Source organism: Netta rufina (genome assembly GCF_964035555.1).
Source record: "Netta rufina genome assembly, chromosome: 1".
NCBI lineage: Eukaryota > Metazoa > Chordata > Aves > Anseriformes > Anatidae > Netta > Netta rufina.
In genome coordinates, this window is record NC_140123.1 from 131169311 (window position 1) to 131185020 (window position 15710).

A 15710-nucleotide genomic window follows, 5' to 3' on the forward strand; every position below is an offset into this window, starting at 1 on the left:
AAGCGAAAACTCTCACAATCCTCATTTTAACAGTTTTTCATTTTACAGCTTTGAACAAAAAAGCAAATCAGGGGCAGAACTCAACATGCAGCTCTAAACTCACCTCCCTTTAATGGCTAAGTGATTCTGCACAGGAGGGGACATACTAAAACTGCACAGGAGCAGTGACAGAAATAGTTCAACATGGGTGATTGAACTTATTTAGCTCTTGCTATATCTGAAAAGATGACAAATAGGAAAGATCTATTTACTCTCTAGATTATCTCCAGAGTCATCTCTCAGCAATTCTGGGGGACTTGCAGGAATCATTCTACCTGGTTACCACTCTGGAAACGGGTGCCAAAAAGGTAGAGAGTGAAATTAATTGCTTTTCTATGGCTTCCTAAAAGCAATGCATCTGAGCTGTTTTCACTGCTAGTAGAGAGTGGTGGTTCTCTTCAGATAATGATTCATCCTATACCACCTCAGGAAGAATCTAAGATAAGTGAAGGGAATCATCCTCTGAAATTGATTGTCACCATTGATTGATATGCAGAGGATTTACACAACTGGTTTTAACTGTAGATGGCTAAAGTGAGGTAACATAGCCAGAGTTTTTAATAAGACCTCTATATGCAGGAACTGGCTATTCAGATGGAAATACTGTTGAATCCTGAAATGAATTCAAGTGAAGTCACTGCTGTCATAGGGCCAGGATCTGGCTCTGAATCAGCTGCAGGAAGATAATGTAAGCACAGTGAGAAACAGCCATGCTTGCAACAAGCCATTTTTTGCTTCTACTGTGTTTTTGATATGAAGTATGTAATGTTTGAATGCAATGCAACAGGTTTATATTAAATAAATAATATATGATATATTAGTAAAGTTTATTTAAATAAAATATGAAAAGGTTTTTCCCTGTTTTATCTCTACTACAGGGTTGTTTCTCTGGTACTCAGTAATGCAGGTGCAATGGTAACAGTAAAGGTAACTTTAAAGATGTGAAATCACACAAAAAAAATGCTGTTTCCAGCTGTTATTCCCACTATGCTCTGTGAAAAGCAAAAGAGTCTTTGTGTCCTCACATGAAGAACTGTCATGGTCAGCATCTGGAGCTGGTGGATAAAACCACCTGATATAAGTGTTAATAATAATTTTAGTTGATTTTAAGGATGTCACAGAACTTAAATGCTAGAAGACATTGGCAGTTACTGAGGAATACATGAACAGCAGCACATCCTATCTGAGTTAAGTTTTGGAGATTGCTCATGTCATGAGTCAATGAAAATACAGTTACGAGGGGACTAACTTACTGAGATTTGGATCAATTTGTTTTGACCTCTAGTTGCTTTACGTCTCATCCACAATTAACTCATCCACTACTGTATCTTTGTGAGCTGGGAGAGAGCAACTAAAAATTAGTATGTCAATTTTCAGCTTGGTGAAGTTTAGGATTTCACTTCACAAGTTTTGTCTTAGCCCAAAATCTAATTCTTAGAAAGTAGGAAAGAAGGAAAAGTTCCATGAAAGAGAGCATTTTAGTCAAATTGAGCATGTGTGCGCTATATTTTAAACAGCACTTTCATCTGTATTTTCAAGTTATTTATTATAGAGATAGGATAATATAAATGGCTCTTTATATTTAGAATAGCTGTTTGCTGGTGTTCTTTCTCAACTAAAATATAACACTTCTGGGTTTTATTACTGGCTTAAAACATATCCCATGATTTTCAGGAAGTTTTTTGTGTGTTTGTTTGCAAACTATTTTTTGTCAAACTACTTGTTAGTCTAACTCTTATTTTCAAAAGTCTTTAAGTTAAGAAACAGGTCTGAAATGGAAGGAAAAAGCTTGCTTTAAAATCCTTATTTATTTACCTCTCATATCCTACATCTTTCATAAAGTCATGTTAAGTTGGGAACCTCCGAGTCTTGATTAGTGTCCAATGTCAATTATTATGTTTCTTTACTTAAGAGTCATGTAAATGCTCTCTTTTTCATCACTGAGATATAGTGTGGTTTTCTGATCGAAGTATTGAAAGTAATCACTGTTGAGTTCTGCTTCTGGCTTTGGCAGTTTGTCCATCATTGAAGGCAGATCATATCCTCAGTTGCAATGAAATCTGTCGGTATGGCTGTTGGTCAGGTAAAAGACCTTTGAGAATGAGACCTCTGTCTCAATGTTTCTGCATTCTTGGTTCCACCAGTATACAAACACAATTTGATTTCCAGCCGCAGGAATCTCTTTTTTTCTTTGTCCTGGAGCTCGTGTTTATACATAAATCTATTTATTTTCCTAGGGACACTGCACAATCTGTGAAAGAAAAGTTTGGAAAGAAACTCTACAATGCCTTGCTAAAGTGAGTGTGTAGGTTGTTTTGCTCTGCCTTGCAAACCCACATATTCAGCTGGTTTACCTGTGATATACTTGTGCTTCTACTCTTTGTGTAAGAAATTTTGGAATCCACAGAAAGGACATAGGTGAAGGATATGGGATGTTCTATTCTGTAAACACGATACAGGATCAGCAAATTACAGAGAAAAAACAAAACAAAACAAAACAAAACAAAAAAAAAACATACTAGCATACTACTGTGGAGTCTTAAGAGACATGAGGATGTTTAAGTAGCACTGAGGCTTACTCACTGACAAAAGCAATCTACCTCAGCTTAAAAAATCACCAGAGACAAGTATGGATTAGTGGATTGTTCATACCCTTTCAAAAGACAGATTATGTGAGCTGGAAATGAATGACTCACAGCACAGCTGGGAGGACTGGAACTTCAGCAAAAATAAGGTGTGACTGAAAAACAGAAAAAATAATAATTCTAGCTTTTTTGGAAGCTAATTGGAAGGACAGCAAGTGTATGAGAGAATAAAATGTAGGAAATATAGGAGGGCCATGAAAACTAAGGAAAGATTCATGTTGACATCAGCAGACTTCAGAACAGACCGCATTTTCTGTTTCTTCATTTTTTTAATGCAACTTTAATTCTCATTATTAAGCTCATAATTAAGCTCATTATTAGGAAAGCTTGTAGTTCTAGTTGTCAGAAAGACTAATAGTAAGTCATTTGGTAAAGTAGGCTCTGTGTTGCCTCTGCAGAGGAGAAATTCCAGACTTGAACAAGATTCTTGACCGGGATGATATAACCATTATGAAAAGAGCCATCTTTTCAACTCAGGTCAGAAAACATACTGTTTACACAAACATCTGTTGTGGATGGTAAGCATGACTACATACAAGGATTGTACGTGACACATAGTCATATGTGTACTTTGAAGAACTATTCAGCAAATACTCTTCCTACTGGTAACATTTAAAGGTCTTCTGTGATTGTTTTTAATGACAGTACAACCCAAAATAATTATTTTGGTAATTCCATATATCTTCCTCCAGTCATGTGCAAGTTTCCAAATTCTTCTGTTCTGCATAAAGTGCAAAGTCTTTGCATTGTTCCTGAAGCATGGATTCTTCCAATTTTATAAAATATGTAAAATCAATCTCTTAAGCAGAGATAGTAAAGTCGATCGCCTACCACTAAAAACAATTAAAACTAAATGGTAGGCCTTTCTGAAAGTCAGTACAAATACATGAATTTTGAGGTAAATGAAGCTCTGACAGCTTTTATGGTCTCATTTGTAGCCTGGCTTATACAGGAGCACATTATATGATTGCAACTTTCTCTTTTTATCTTAAAATGAAACGGTAAAAACCTATCCACATCAATGGCAAAATCTCCCAGTGTCTTCCACTAACCTTAGACAATGATAGCAGGATGTGTTGCCAGCAGTTTTGCCCCTCATAGGTTGCCTTTTCTCTTTTTAGCGACATTGTCTGCCTCCAGTGACCACCCACAACATGATTGACGATGGCAATGATCCAATCCTCAATACCATTCGACGCATTGGCCTTTTCAATAACCGGACAGACAGAGTAAAGGTATGTTCTCTGATTTCCATTTTAAATACAAAATGGATTTTTTTTTTAAAACAGTCAGTCTGGATCATTAGAATGGGAAGCACAGTCAGATTCTTGATAGAGGGGCAATAATACACTACTGGAGTACTTCTCCCTCTTCCTCCCTTTCCAGGAATAACTAGTTACTTTACAGATACCCCCGTTGCTGTTTAATTAAGTTAATTTCAAATTAGAAATCTAATGCTAGGGATTTGACTGTTTTCATTGCTGCATCCTGTGCTGAACAAGGAACTACTGACATCCAGAAAGTACCATAGGTTATTTGCACCTGGATGTTAAACTCTTTAACAGATTAATTTGCTTAAAACTGGAGGTCTAGAGTTTCAGCACAGCCATTTCTGAGTATTGGTTCTCGTATTAAGAACAGCGCCCTGACACTCAGCGTTTGCTGTAAAAGCTAACCAGGATTCTGATCCTGAACAGAAATATTTCCTATTCATGCTGCCCTCATGTTTAATTCAATTGCTGAATCTAAAATTATGTAAATAAATTATTTCCTATACTTCCATGTATGTTTTACCAGACCACAGAAATGATCATCTCCATCTTCCACAGGTCTGTCAAAGTTTTTTTAGTCTGGCAGTCTGTGACATTTTCTCTGTTAACTATGGCTCTCTCTTCTTGCATTTTTTTCCTCTTCCAAACATCCTTTTGGTGGTCAGGTGTATAGTATCTCTGACAATGATATATCTCTTGTTCTCAGTATGCTGGCTGTTAAACTCATGAGGATTACTGCATAACCATTTTCCTCAACTTCCTAGTATGCTTCTTCATGGCTTAACTGTATATCTACTAAGCACGTGTCTCCAATGAGCTCTGAGAATGTAATATGATAGTAATGTACCAGATGTAATAAATGTAGGGTAGAAGGAGGCACTGTATATAAATGTATTAAAAATTACTCAGAACTAACATCTTGAAGTCATTAGAAAGCAGATTGTGTATAACACTGCAGATACCTCCTCCTACTTCTCAGCAAACTTCACTGAAAAGGTTGTACAAAACTGGCATTACCACTGGAAAATTACCTACTACTTGAACAGAATGTATACTAAATGAGCTGATTGTATCAATAAAAGTTCTCTAAACTTGAAAGAGAAAGTCATCTTGAGACACGTATGACATGTCCACACAATTGTCATGTGAAAAAAACAGTGATGCCAATGGGAAATCTTACTTGAATCAGTGGGTTCAAGTAAGCTTGCATATGAGAAGTTTACAGGCAATTTACTGGTTGAATACACTCATGTGTTGATTTATGCAAGTGAGTAGCATGACTCTGTTATTAAGAATAAATAAAGGCATCTCCCTGATGAGGAATGATGGTTGAAGTATGATAATTTGGGGAAGAAAGGCCCAGAGGTTAAACCCTTCCCTCATACTTCTTTCTACCAGAGCTGACTGGACAACCTACACAAGGTTCTTTACCTGTCAGTGGAATATGGGGCAGTAACACCAAGCTGAACAGAGTCATACAAATAAATTAGCTTGGGTCCTGGAAGAGGGACGTTAACCTAAACTAATAAGCTTTGTCTTTCAGCAAGATTAGTTAGCCCAGGCACAGGATTGTGATGATCGGGTTATAATATGTCTGGTTTCAAAATTCTTTCAGTTCTTAAAAGACCCTCTGAACACCATAAGCATTCCTATATTTCAATTGGAAGCTCAGGAGTGCTGTGTCCTCATGAGGTCTCCTCTAGAACAAGACGTCCCTGTACTGTCTGTACCTTGGTACAGCCAACCAAAAGAACCAATTTAGAGTTGATAATTGTCACAGCCTTAGCCATAATTCACAACGTGCATGGTCTTTTTTGATCAGGAAGGATAAAGCCAAAGACTTTTCCAGAAAGTACCGTTTATTATCAGTATTATTTCCAGGACAAGACCCATGCATGTGGCTTCATTATAAGATCATGTATTTTAGTGTGGGAATTGAATTAGGTAATTGAATTAGGATGGGCAAAGGAGGTATTGTCCAAGTACTTAGGAAAAGACCAGAGTGAAGGAACTGATGAAGTATATTGATAATTAAAATGTATTAGTAGTTTCCTTTCACCTCTAATGTAACTTTTGAATATCCAGGTGATCCTACATCCAGAATTTCTTTCTTCAACCAGCCCATTGCTGCCCTTGGACTATGAGGAGTTTGTTAGAGGCTGTCACCTGGGTGTGTTTCCATCATACTATGAACCCTGGGGTTACACTCCAGGTAGGCAATCTGTACATTTAACTAAGTATCAAAGATGAATACACATTCTGTTGATGCAGAATAGCTTTACAGCCAGTTTCTTCTGGAGTGCTGAAAAAACTCTTTTGACTCTGTTTCCTCTGCAGTGCAAAGGTCTTACTGCTGGCAAAATTTGGGGGCCAGGTGGTATAAAATGGCATCTACTGACTGACAACTACTCAAATTTGTCCCTGCGCTGGACCCTTTCCCATACTAACATGTAATCTTTTGATTTTCTGTGGCTTTAGAAAAAAAAAAAAAGCATATTGAAAAACTTAAAGCAACAACTCTGTTGCTACCAGCAGACATACTTCAGTGGATTTAATTCAAGATAGCAATTAAGTTTGATAGACATATATAATACCATATCTAAGATATTTACCACAAACACTTACATAAAGCGATGGTGAATATCACAGACTTAAGTTTCTAAAGATAGAGAAAACTTGTAGTTTCTGACATTAAAAAAAAAAAAAGTTAACAATCCAAAATTAAAAAAGGCACTTAGCACCTAATGAGATCAGTGCAAACTATAAACATGAATACTTGTGAAGATCAAATACCAGGTGTCTTTTATGTCCTCCAAAATATTTTCTGTAATCTCGATACACATCTAAAAGTTTAGATGCTCCTCTGAAGTGCATTTGCTGCAAGCCAATGAATCAGAATAAAAATTTTGCAAAGTTGATCATTCTCCAGAGCTATTTCTCTCCAAGTAAGAGACCTATCTAATTCCAACTAAGACAACGGTCTTGCATTCCGGCAATTTCTCTTCCTGATCAAGTTTCAGGTAAAGTATAAAGAAAATGTGACAACCAGGTAACTTCGAAGTAACCCAGCCAGAAAAGTTAGACTGTTAACAGTTTTGAGGAAAGCTGTGATTTATGCTAGTTAAAAGAATAGCTTCTCTTTCTTTTATTAATGCAAAAATTTATTTCTTTGTTGATATACCCACTTAATTCTCCAAGAAACAAAAAGTGGTGGTTTTTAGGTGGATTTGTAGCTCTGTTTTATAGACACAATCTTTGTTATCATATGAATGAAGGGCGTGTAGACGGCTTTCAGCATTTCAAAGACTAGAGTATTCTATTTTATCTGCCTGCTAGCATAGGATAGGCTTAATTTCATCAGCAAAAAACTCTTTAAACCTGAGTAAATAGTTATTCTTGCTCACAGAAATGACAGAAATAACTACAAAAGATGTGTACATTTTATAATTTTATGATACTGGTTCCACATCTACTTTGAAAGCAATCCTAAATTAATGATGCTTTCTTTGTTGTTGCTATATGGACCAGTTTACAAACAATGAATATCAAAATAAAAAGTTTAACCTGCTCAAGCAACTAAGTGATTCAATTTTCCAAATAGTCATGAACACCTAATGAACATTTGTGTATAACAGGCTTCAATTTAAACTCCAAACTAACAGTCCAGACCATATGTTGGGATTCTCTGTTTCAACACTGGATTCCCAGAAAGTTTTCAATTTAGCTGCTGGGAAACATGAGGCTAATTTCACAGTGCAAAATTTTCTCTTTAAAATTCCATTTTTTCTCTCTTCTTTTTTTTCTTTTCCTCAAAATCCACAAAAAAGCATAATAGTTTTCCCTTGTCGTTTTCAGAGCAGCTCTAGTTTTATGGGACCTCTGTCAGCCTGTTTCTTTTTCTTTTTTTTTCTCTCAGGGTAAAATCATTCAAAACATACTGCCCTGAAACACTTTTTGTCTGTTTCTTTTGGCAGCTGAATGTACTGTGATGGGCATTCCAAGTGTGACCACAAACCTTTCTGGATTCGGCTGTTTTATGCAGGAACATGTTGCTGACCCAGCTGCTTATGGTAATTTTGTTTGTTTGTTTTTTAACACTGTATCAAAATAATGCCCCTGCATTAGGAAATCAAAAAGCACAGCAATAGTGCTTCAGCTTCTCACTTTCATGCTTTCACTATTGCAATGTGGTTCACTGGGGGAATACATTCAGAGCTCCAAAAACCAGTTAGAATCATAGAAACATAGTCTCCTAGCACTTCATAAAGTCACAGAATGGCTCGAGTTGGAAGGGACATCAAAGATCATCTAGTTCCAACCCCACCTGCCATAGGCAGGGATGCCACCCACTAGATGAGGTTGCTCAAGGCCTCATCTAACCCGGCCTTGAATTAAGCATTAATACAGTCTTACTTAACCCTTAAAGCATACTTTCCATAACTGGAAATTCTTGAGGTAACACTGTTTTTTAGAAAACAAGCTACAAACACCTTCCCCCCATCCACTCTCTTCTACCTCCTCCCCCCAAAGTGGTGCAGGGGACTGTGGGCTGTGGTCAGTCCCTGATGCTTCATCTCTGCCACTCCTTCATAGTCACTCTCTTGGATGCAGTCCTTTCTAAACTGATCCTGTGTGGGCTTCCCACGCAAGCAGTTCTTCAAGAACTGCTCAAACATGGGTCTGTGCCACGGGGTCCATCCATCAGGAGCAAACTGCTCCAGCACAGATCCCCAACAGGCGGCAGCTCCCCCCAGGCCCCCTGCTCCTGCGTGGGCTCCTCTCCAGGGCTGCAGCTCCAGCCCGGAGCCTGCTCCTGCAGAGGCTCTCCATGGGCTGCAGCCTCCTGCTCCACCGGGGGCTCCTCCATGGGCTGCAGCATGGAGATATGCTCCATGTGGGACCCATGGGCTTCAGGGGACAGCCTGCTCCACCAGGGGCCTCTCTACAGGCCGCAGGGAGCTTCTGCTCCATGCCTGGAGCACCTCTTGCCTTCCTTCTGCACTGACCTTGGGGGATGCAAGGCTGCTTCTCACTCCTCTCTCTCCCAGCTGCTGTTGTGCAGCAGTTTTTTTGCACAACCCCGCCCCTTTCTTAAATCTGCTCTCACAGAGGCACAAATAACACCACTTATTGGCTTGACTCTGGCCAGCAGCAAGTCCCTTTGGAGCCGGCTGATAAGTTCAGCAGCTGCCCCTTATCTAACATGGAGCTGCTGCTGAACTCTTTTCACAGAGGCCACCCCTGCAGCCACCCACTACCAAAACCTTGCCACATAAACCCAATATGCTTCCCCAGGCCAGGGCCTGGGGGCTTCTCTCTGGTCACCCCTGCAAGGGCTGCCAGCAGAGAATCTATGGGTAAATACCCTGCAACACACGCTGCCTTGCCTGCCACTGGCAAGAGGACAGGGGTGCACAGGGGCCTCTATCTGCTCAGCATTGCTGCTGGGATCTTCTAATTATTGCCTCAAGTAGTGGCTTGGACCCTCTCTTCACACACCACCCCTGCTAGAATCCCGCGGTTAGCATCAGAGCCCCTCTTTCCACCCAGTACCCATTCTGGGATCCCTTAATAAGCAGAACAGACTCTCAGTCCACCCAGCAGCTATGCTCTGATCCCTCCAGTAGCAGTAGAGCCCCTCTGTCTTTCCACCACCCCCTTATCAGATCCTTTAATTAGCAGTAGAGCCCATCTCCACCAAGCACCCCAGCCACAGTGAGACAGACACACACAACCTCCCCTTCCTCCCAACACCCTGACCGGATCCCTCAAGTAGCTGCCCTGAGCCCATCACCACCCACTATTGTTGCTGGGATCCTTCAAGTAGTGGCAGAGCCCCATCCTGCTGGGATCCCTTAATTAGCAGCACAGACCCTCTGCCCTCCCATCTCACCTGCCTAGATCCCTCAAGTAGTGGCAGAGGTCCTCTCTGCACACAGTGGGGGTCTATAGGGTAGACCCTATGTCCACCCATCACCCCAGCCAGGGTCCCTCAACTAGTGAGAGTCCGTGAGTCCCCTACCACCTCAGCCCAGATCCCTCGGGTAGTAGAACAGCCCCTCTCTCCACCCACACCACTACCAGCATTGCTTAAGTAGTGGCTTGGTTCTTCTGTCCTCCCGTCTCCACTGTCCTGATTCCCTGAGTAGTGGCTCAGTCCCTATTTCTGTCTACGTTAAGACAACCACTGGCATTCATGAGATTACTAACACCTCCTTTGGCACAGATATGTAGTGTAATGCCAGCTGGTGTTGCATTGCCATTTGCCATGTGGCCTCGAGCCCTCTGTAGAGCTTTCATGCTATCCACCATAACGTTTGTAATACTTTGTATTTCCCTGGATAGATTTACTATTGCCTTCTTCTCACATTGTTATGACCAACCATGGCACGAGAACTGTGGCAAATCTGGGAGAGGTGGTTGACCAGATGGGCCATTGCTGTTTGCACTTGTATTTCTTACCTTTGCTCTACCTGGATGGATGCTGGCCTTTAACTTTGCCTGTCAAGGGTGGCACATGCCAAAGAAAGGGGTGTGTTGTCCTGTTCCTCGCTCATCACGTGTCTTCCGTCAGTGGCCCGTGGTCTCCCCCATTCCCAGCACTGTTTCATCAAGTGTACAATCCCACATGGAGACTGTCCAGACATGGGGCCTAGGTCACCATGAGCCACACAGACCCCAAGGCTGCTCCTGTAGACTGGACAGGGCAGAGCCAGGCAGGAGCTCCAGCAGGACATTATTATACATATATATATATACATATATATATATATGCATATATATGTGCATATATATGTGTGTGTATTGTATTAATTAATTAATATAATATTATACTGTGTATATATACATATATACATATATATACATATATATATACATATATATATACATATACACACACATATATATATATATATATATATATATATATATATATATACAGAGAGCATGGGTCACTTGCTGTTCTCTGCCAAAACATGGGTGTGGGCATTGACGTAACTTATACATTCCTAGGGAACACCAAGCAGTTCACTTAAGGTAGTTGTGTGTCTGTCTTACCTATTGAGATACCTGAAGTCTATCCTCCTTTTCTTTCCAACTCCCTGGGGACAATAATAATGTATTGATCTTGGCAAACTACACAGAGGCAAAGTTTACCTCTGCCCTTTCTCAGCCAGAGTTGTACATTGATTAATGTGTGTGAGTTAGCTGTCTCTGTGCAAGTCACTAGTATTTGTACTGAAAACACAGCCCATGTCCTACAGACTGATTCACATTTATAAATTCTAGTGCAAACTTGGAAAGCATTAGATATTTTTTAAGCAAATGGTATTTTAAAATGGTGGGAGATAAAAGTGGTATGTCTTTAGCGAGAAAATCTTGAATCCTTTTGGATATATTTATACAAGAAAAACAACAACAAGAAAGTCTCTATGTTTTGAGTAATCTGCTGTATTTCAGCTTGAAAGGTAAAGAAAATTGAAGTAAAAAAATACATATTTCCCTACATCTTTGAATGCCATCAAAATAGTAGCAAATGTTCCAGTTATAAACAACTGCCTCCCAACATTAAAAAAGGACATCTAACACGTAATGTTTGTAAGTCTATGTGACAGGAAGTAGAATGGAAATGTAAGAGGTCATCTTCAATTCAACTCATCTCCTTTTTTGTGTCTTTTAGGGATCTACATAGTAGACAGGAGGTTCCGCTCACCTGATGAATCATGCAACCAGCTGACTCAGTTCCTATATGGATTTTGTCAGCAGTCCCGTCGCCAGAGGATCATCCAAAGAAACCGAACTGAGAGGCTTTCAGATCTGTTGGACTGGAGATACCTAGGCAGGGTGTGTGAAACTATTAATAGAGGTATTAAAAACAGACACAGTGTCTAACTGTCTTCAGCATCATGCTACTTTGCAAGGAGGCATCCCTGTTCTGAAAGGCACCCATCAAAGGTGCTAAAGATAAAGCCTGCCTTTACATTTCAGTGTAATGCTTCCATTCTCCAGTGGTATGGAGGGACTTAACTGAATAGGTTAGAGCAGGAGCCAATCACGCTTAGTTTTTTGTACCCCTCATGCTAGTCAATGCAAAAAGCTTTTGGGAGCTTTCTCTGAGGACAATAGCACCCCTACACTAACTAAGATTTGTGCTCCAAAGTCATCTGGACTCTTTTCAAGGATCCTATTTCGTCACGGAAAGAGTAGTCGGGCATTGGAACGAGTTGCCCAGAGAAGTGGTGGCATCACCATCCCTGGGGGTGTTCGTGGAAAAGTTGGACCTGGTGCTTAGGGACATGGATTAGTGGGTGACATTGGTAGTAGGCTGATGATTGGACCAGATGATCTAGGAGGTCTTTTCCAACCTTAATGATCCTATGATTCTATCAATTCTTCCTGAAAGGCTGTTGGGCCTTGTGGATAGTCAGAACTCCTAAACTAAATCTGTACCTTAAAGGCAAAACAGTGTTTTTGATTTGACATAGAAAACACCACAGTACCACCTACTAAGAAATAGCAAAGCAATATTAAGTCCACAGGAGCAAAGGAGTGGAAGGATCCATACATATCAGTTTTGTAATGATTTCGGACCTTGCTCTGCTTTGGTATCTGTGTGAGATCCTTTCTGTTGATATTACTCCTGACACAATATAAGACTGACACAAGCTATTTTTTTTTAATACAGGTGATGGAGGCTGGTGAATATAATGGATCCATCAAATATTGTTACCAAATTCTTAAATGCCAAGCCTCAGAAATTCATAAATGTTTCTTCTTTGTAACTGTTACACATACTCTATATGCAAGAATGAGCCTAAAGTTTATACACATACGTATTTAGAGATGTAAAATTTCCTGGTTTTAAAAAGACAGTTCTGTCTTGAGGGATAAATAATGCCTGTCACTCTACACCAAACTACACCGACTGAGATGAGTGCTATTTACCAAATTGGTACACCTTAGACTTAAAAGAACCTTATTCAGCTTCTGTTCCAGCTTCAGCTCTACTTTGGAGCTCATTACTTCACAGTGATATGTTTGTTACAGGTAGCAAAACCATTTGGGTTCTCTTTAGCTAAACACATGGTCAGGCTTTGTTAAGCATCACCTTTGAGAAGATATTCATGTTACATTCCTTTTTTTTCTGTGTAAATCCGCTGTCCTCCTTGACTTGTAAAGGTTTCTCTTTTATTTTGCAGTATTACATGCATGCCAGACACTTGGCCCTCAGCAGAACATTCCCTGATAAATTTGAGATGGAACCAAGTGCTCCACCAAAGGTACAGTCTGCTTTTGGAGATGAGTTCATCTGCATTTTGGCTGTTTTACACAGAGAAAGAGAGAGAATGTGTGTGTGCTTGAGAGAGAGAGTCAGTCAGCAAGTTTTGTTCTAACTGCAGATAAATTAGCTCGCAGTTAAAATCTTAAGTTGTAGACCCAAGCTCCAGTCACAAGTTGTAATGATATCAAATGCAAACAGTAAGGATACCATGTGCAATACAGGGACAGTTCTTCCAGCAATTTAGAGTGATCTGGATGGGACTACGCCACTTTAGACCAGCTGAAGAACTGGTCCTTGGAATTTCTTTTAGAAAAGCGTCAACTTCTAGTTTTGCTCCTGGTAAACTCCATGAAGATGTTCTGCACTAATCCAATAATAAAAAGGAAGCTGGGAAAAGATACCAAGGGAAAACGAAGCAAAACACAGTATTCATCTAAACAGAGTATGTGAGGAGAAGGCTGTGGCTGGAACTGCAAGGGGTCCAGTTTAAAGGCATACTTTCAATCACTACACTTCTTGTGTAGTGCACATTAGCACCAATGTTAGAAGGGATGCTGCTCAAATTCAATCCAGACACCCCCAGAGCAACTCAGGTTTTCAAATAATAAGAAGAAAGGAATCACAGAATCACAGAATCACCTAGGTTGGAAGGCTCAGGCCAAGACTCCTTGTTTGGCTCTGGTTTTGCAGAAATTGATGTATAACTAGAAAATTGTTCAAAACTTCAGGCTAATTCTGAATTTCAGTCAGAGCATTCTGACTAGAGAGTTCAGGAGGATTTCATGTAGCATTGAGGGTTTTAATGCTCAATAAGTCAAAGAAACAATGCTGGAAAGGAAGCGTATTGTTTATGATACAAGCTAAAGATTACTGCCATACAGGCACATACTTCCTATCAGAGAAGGACTGAGAGGACCTGTATTTAAGGGAGTTTAATTTTGGAGTGGTCTAGCTTACATGCCATCACCAATAGTTTGCCTTGACGTGCTGACTGCCTTGAATTGCTGTACACAACCAACTGAGGAACACTGTGATAACATGTACAACTTGCTTCTCTCTCTGCCAGACGGAAGGTTTCAGGTACCCCAGGCCTTCATCAGTGCCACCATCACCTTCTGTCTCTCAGCATTCCAGCCCTCACCACAGTGAAGGCGAAGATGAAGATGAGGATGAAAGATATGATGAAGATGAAGAGGCTGAAAGGGATAGGCAAAACATCAAATCTCCCTTTTCCCTTGGAGTATTACCTCAAGGGAAGACAAAGCAACATGGAGAGTACAGGAACTGAATGTGTTGCTCTCACTGTATCAGGGTCTCTTCATCCATTCAAGAGCTTCTCCTGTAGGCTTGGCAAGCTTTGTGTTAAGGACAGGGTGTTGTGATTAGGAGAATCTTAAATGTTACTTGAGTTACACTGTTGGGAAGCCTAATATTATTTCACCTTGAAAGTAGTTTAAATGACAATTCTGTGCCCAGTGAAGGTAGAAGAAATTTTTCAAGCTTAGTAAACCTAGACAATGTGACAGTCCCTTCAGGAGCTTATACAAACTGTAGATCATACCTTTGTTTGCATAATTGTCTATATTAATCATGGCCCATGCTGATAGCTCTATTATGGTTGTTCCAAATGAACTCTTGCTTCATTTATGCCCTCCATTTTCCCCTCCCAAACTGAAATGATCTTTAAATCAGAGCTCAGAAAATGCAGAGAAAAAGTGGTACACCGAGGAAACCTTATCAGGGTTAAAAAAGATTTACTGAAAACACAATGGTCTTCATTTTTCCTCATGCTGTTTATCTTATTGTAAGCTTACATCATTTAAAACATTTTTTTACAGCACATGGAAGTATCTTGATTCAGTGGTAAAATATACTGTGGAACAATATAAAGTCTTATGCAGTGGGCATTTGAATTTTAGAGATAAATGAAAGTCATCTTCCTGAAGTCATTTAGACCCACAATAAACAGCAGATCATTTATTTTATCATTTCTCTGTTATGTTTCTTTAATTGTTTTCACTATGTCGTACATTAAGTTTGTTAACCAAGTTCAGGGAAGAAATGAATGTTATTTGGTTAAAGAAAATGACAAAAATTGCTTAATTAACACCTTCTCATGCAGGCAAACCTACATGCCACAGAGCAATGTGAAAACATTCAAAGTTGTGCATTTAAATTCTTCCAATTGCCCCATAAGTTCATGCTCTCTTTCACTTCTGTGGAAGAAACCTCATCTTAAAAAATAATTCTAAAACAATTCCAAAAACATATCTTCCCCACAGACATGATTTGTAAAAAGCACAAGATACTTCTTTTCAAAGTGTTTGGGGAATAAATGAACCTTACAATGAAAACCAGACATCTAATTTGTGTTATGGTTTTCAAAGGTATTTTAATTTTCAGAGAAGCAGAGAGTGCCTGAAAAAGATCTTCAGAAGTAGATCTTAGCATGAAAATACTAGGAAGGAGATC

General features: G+C 39.7%; 1 protein-coding gene across 1 annotated transcript in view; it reads left to right on the forward strand.

The window, feature by feature from the left end:
- The window catches only part of GYS2 (glycogen synthase 2), a gene marked incomplete at both ends in the record, with an annotated part of 54594 nt that extends 40068 nt beyond the window's left edge, over window positions 1-14526 (forward strand). The window contains 8 exons of the mRNA XM_084305620.1: window positions 2277-2336; window positions 3083-3161; window positions 3806-3919; window positions 6041-6167; window positions 7930-8025; window positions 11637-11800; window positions 13156-13236; window positions 14305-14526. Coding sequence (XP_084161746.1) covers window positions 2277-2336; window positions 3083-3161; window positions 3806-3919; window positions 6041-6167; window positions 7930-8025; window positions 11637-11800; window positions 13156-13236; window positions 14305-14526 — 943 coding nt within the window. The remainder of the gene's footprint in view (window positions 1-2276; window positions 2337-3082; window positions 3162-3805; window positions 3920-6040; window positions 6168-7929; window positions 8026-11636; window positions 11801-13155; window positions 13237-14304) is intronic.
- Between the last annotated feature and the right edge of the window lie 1184 nt (window positions 14527-15710).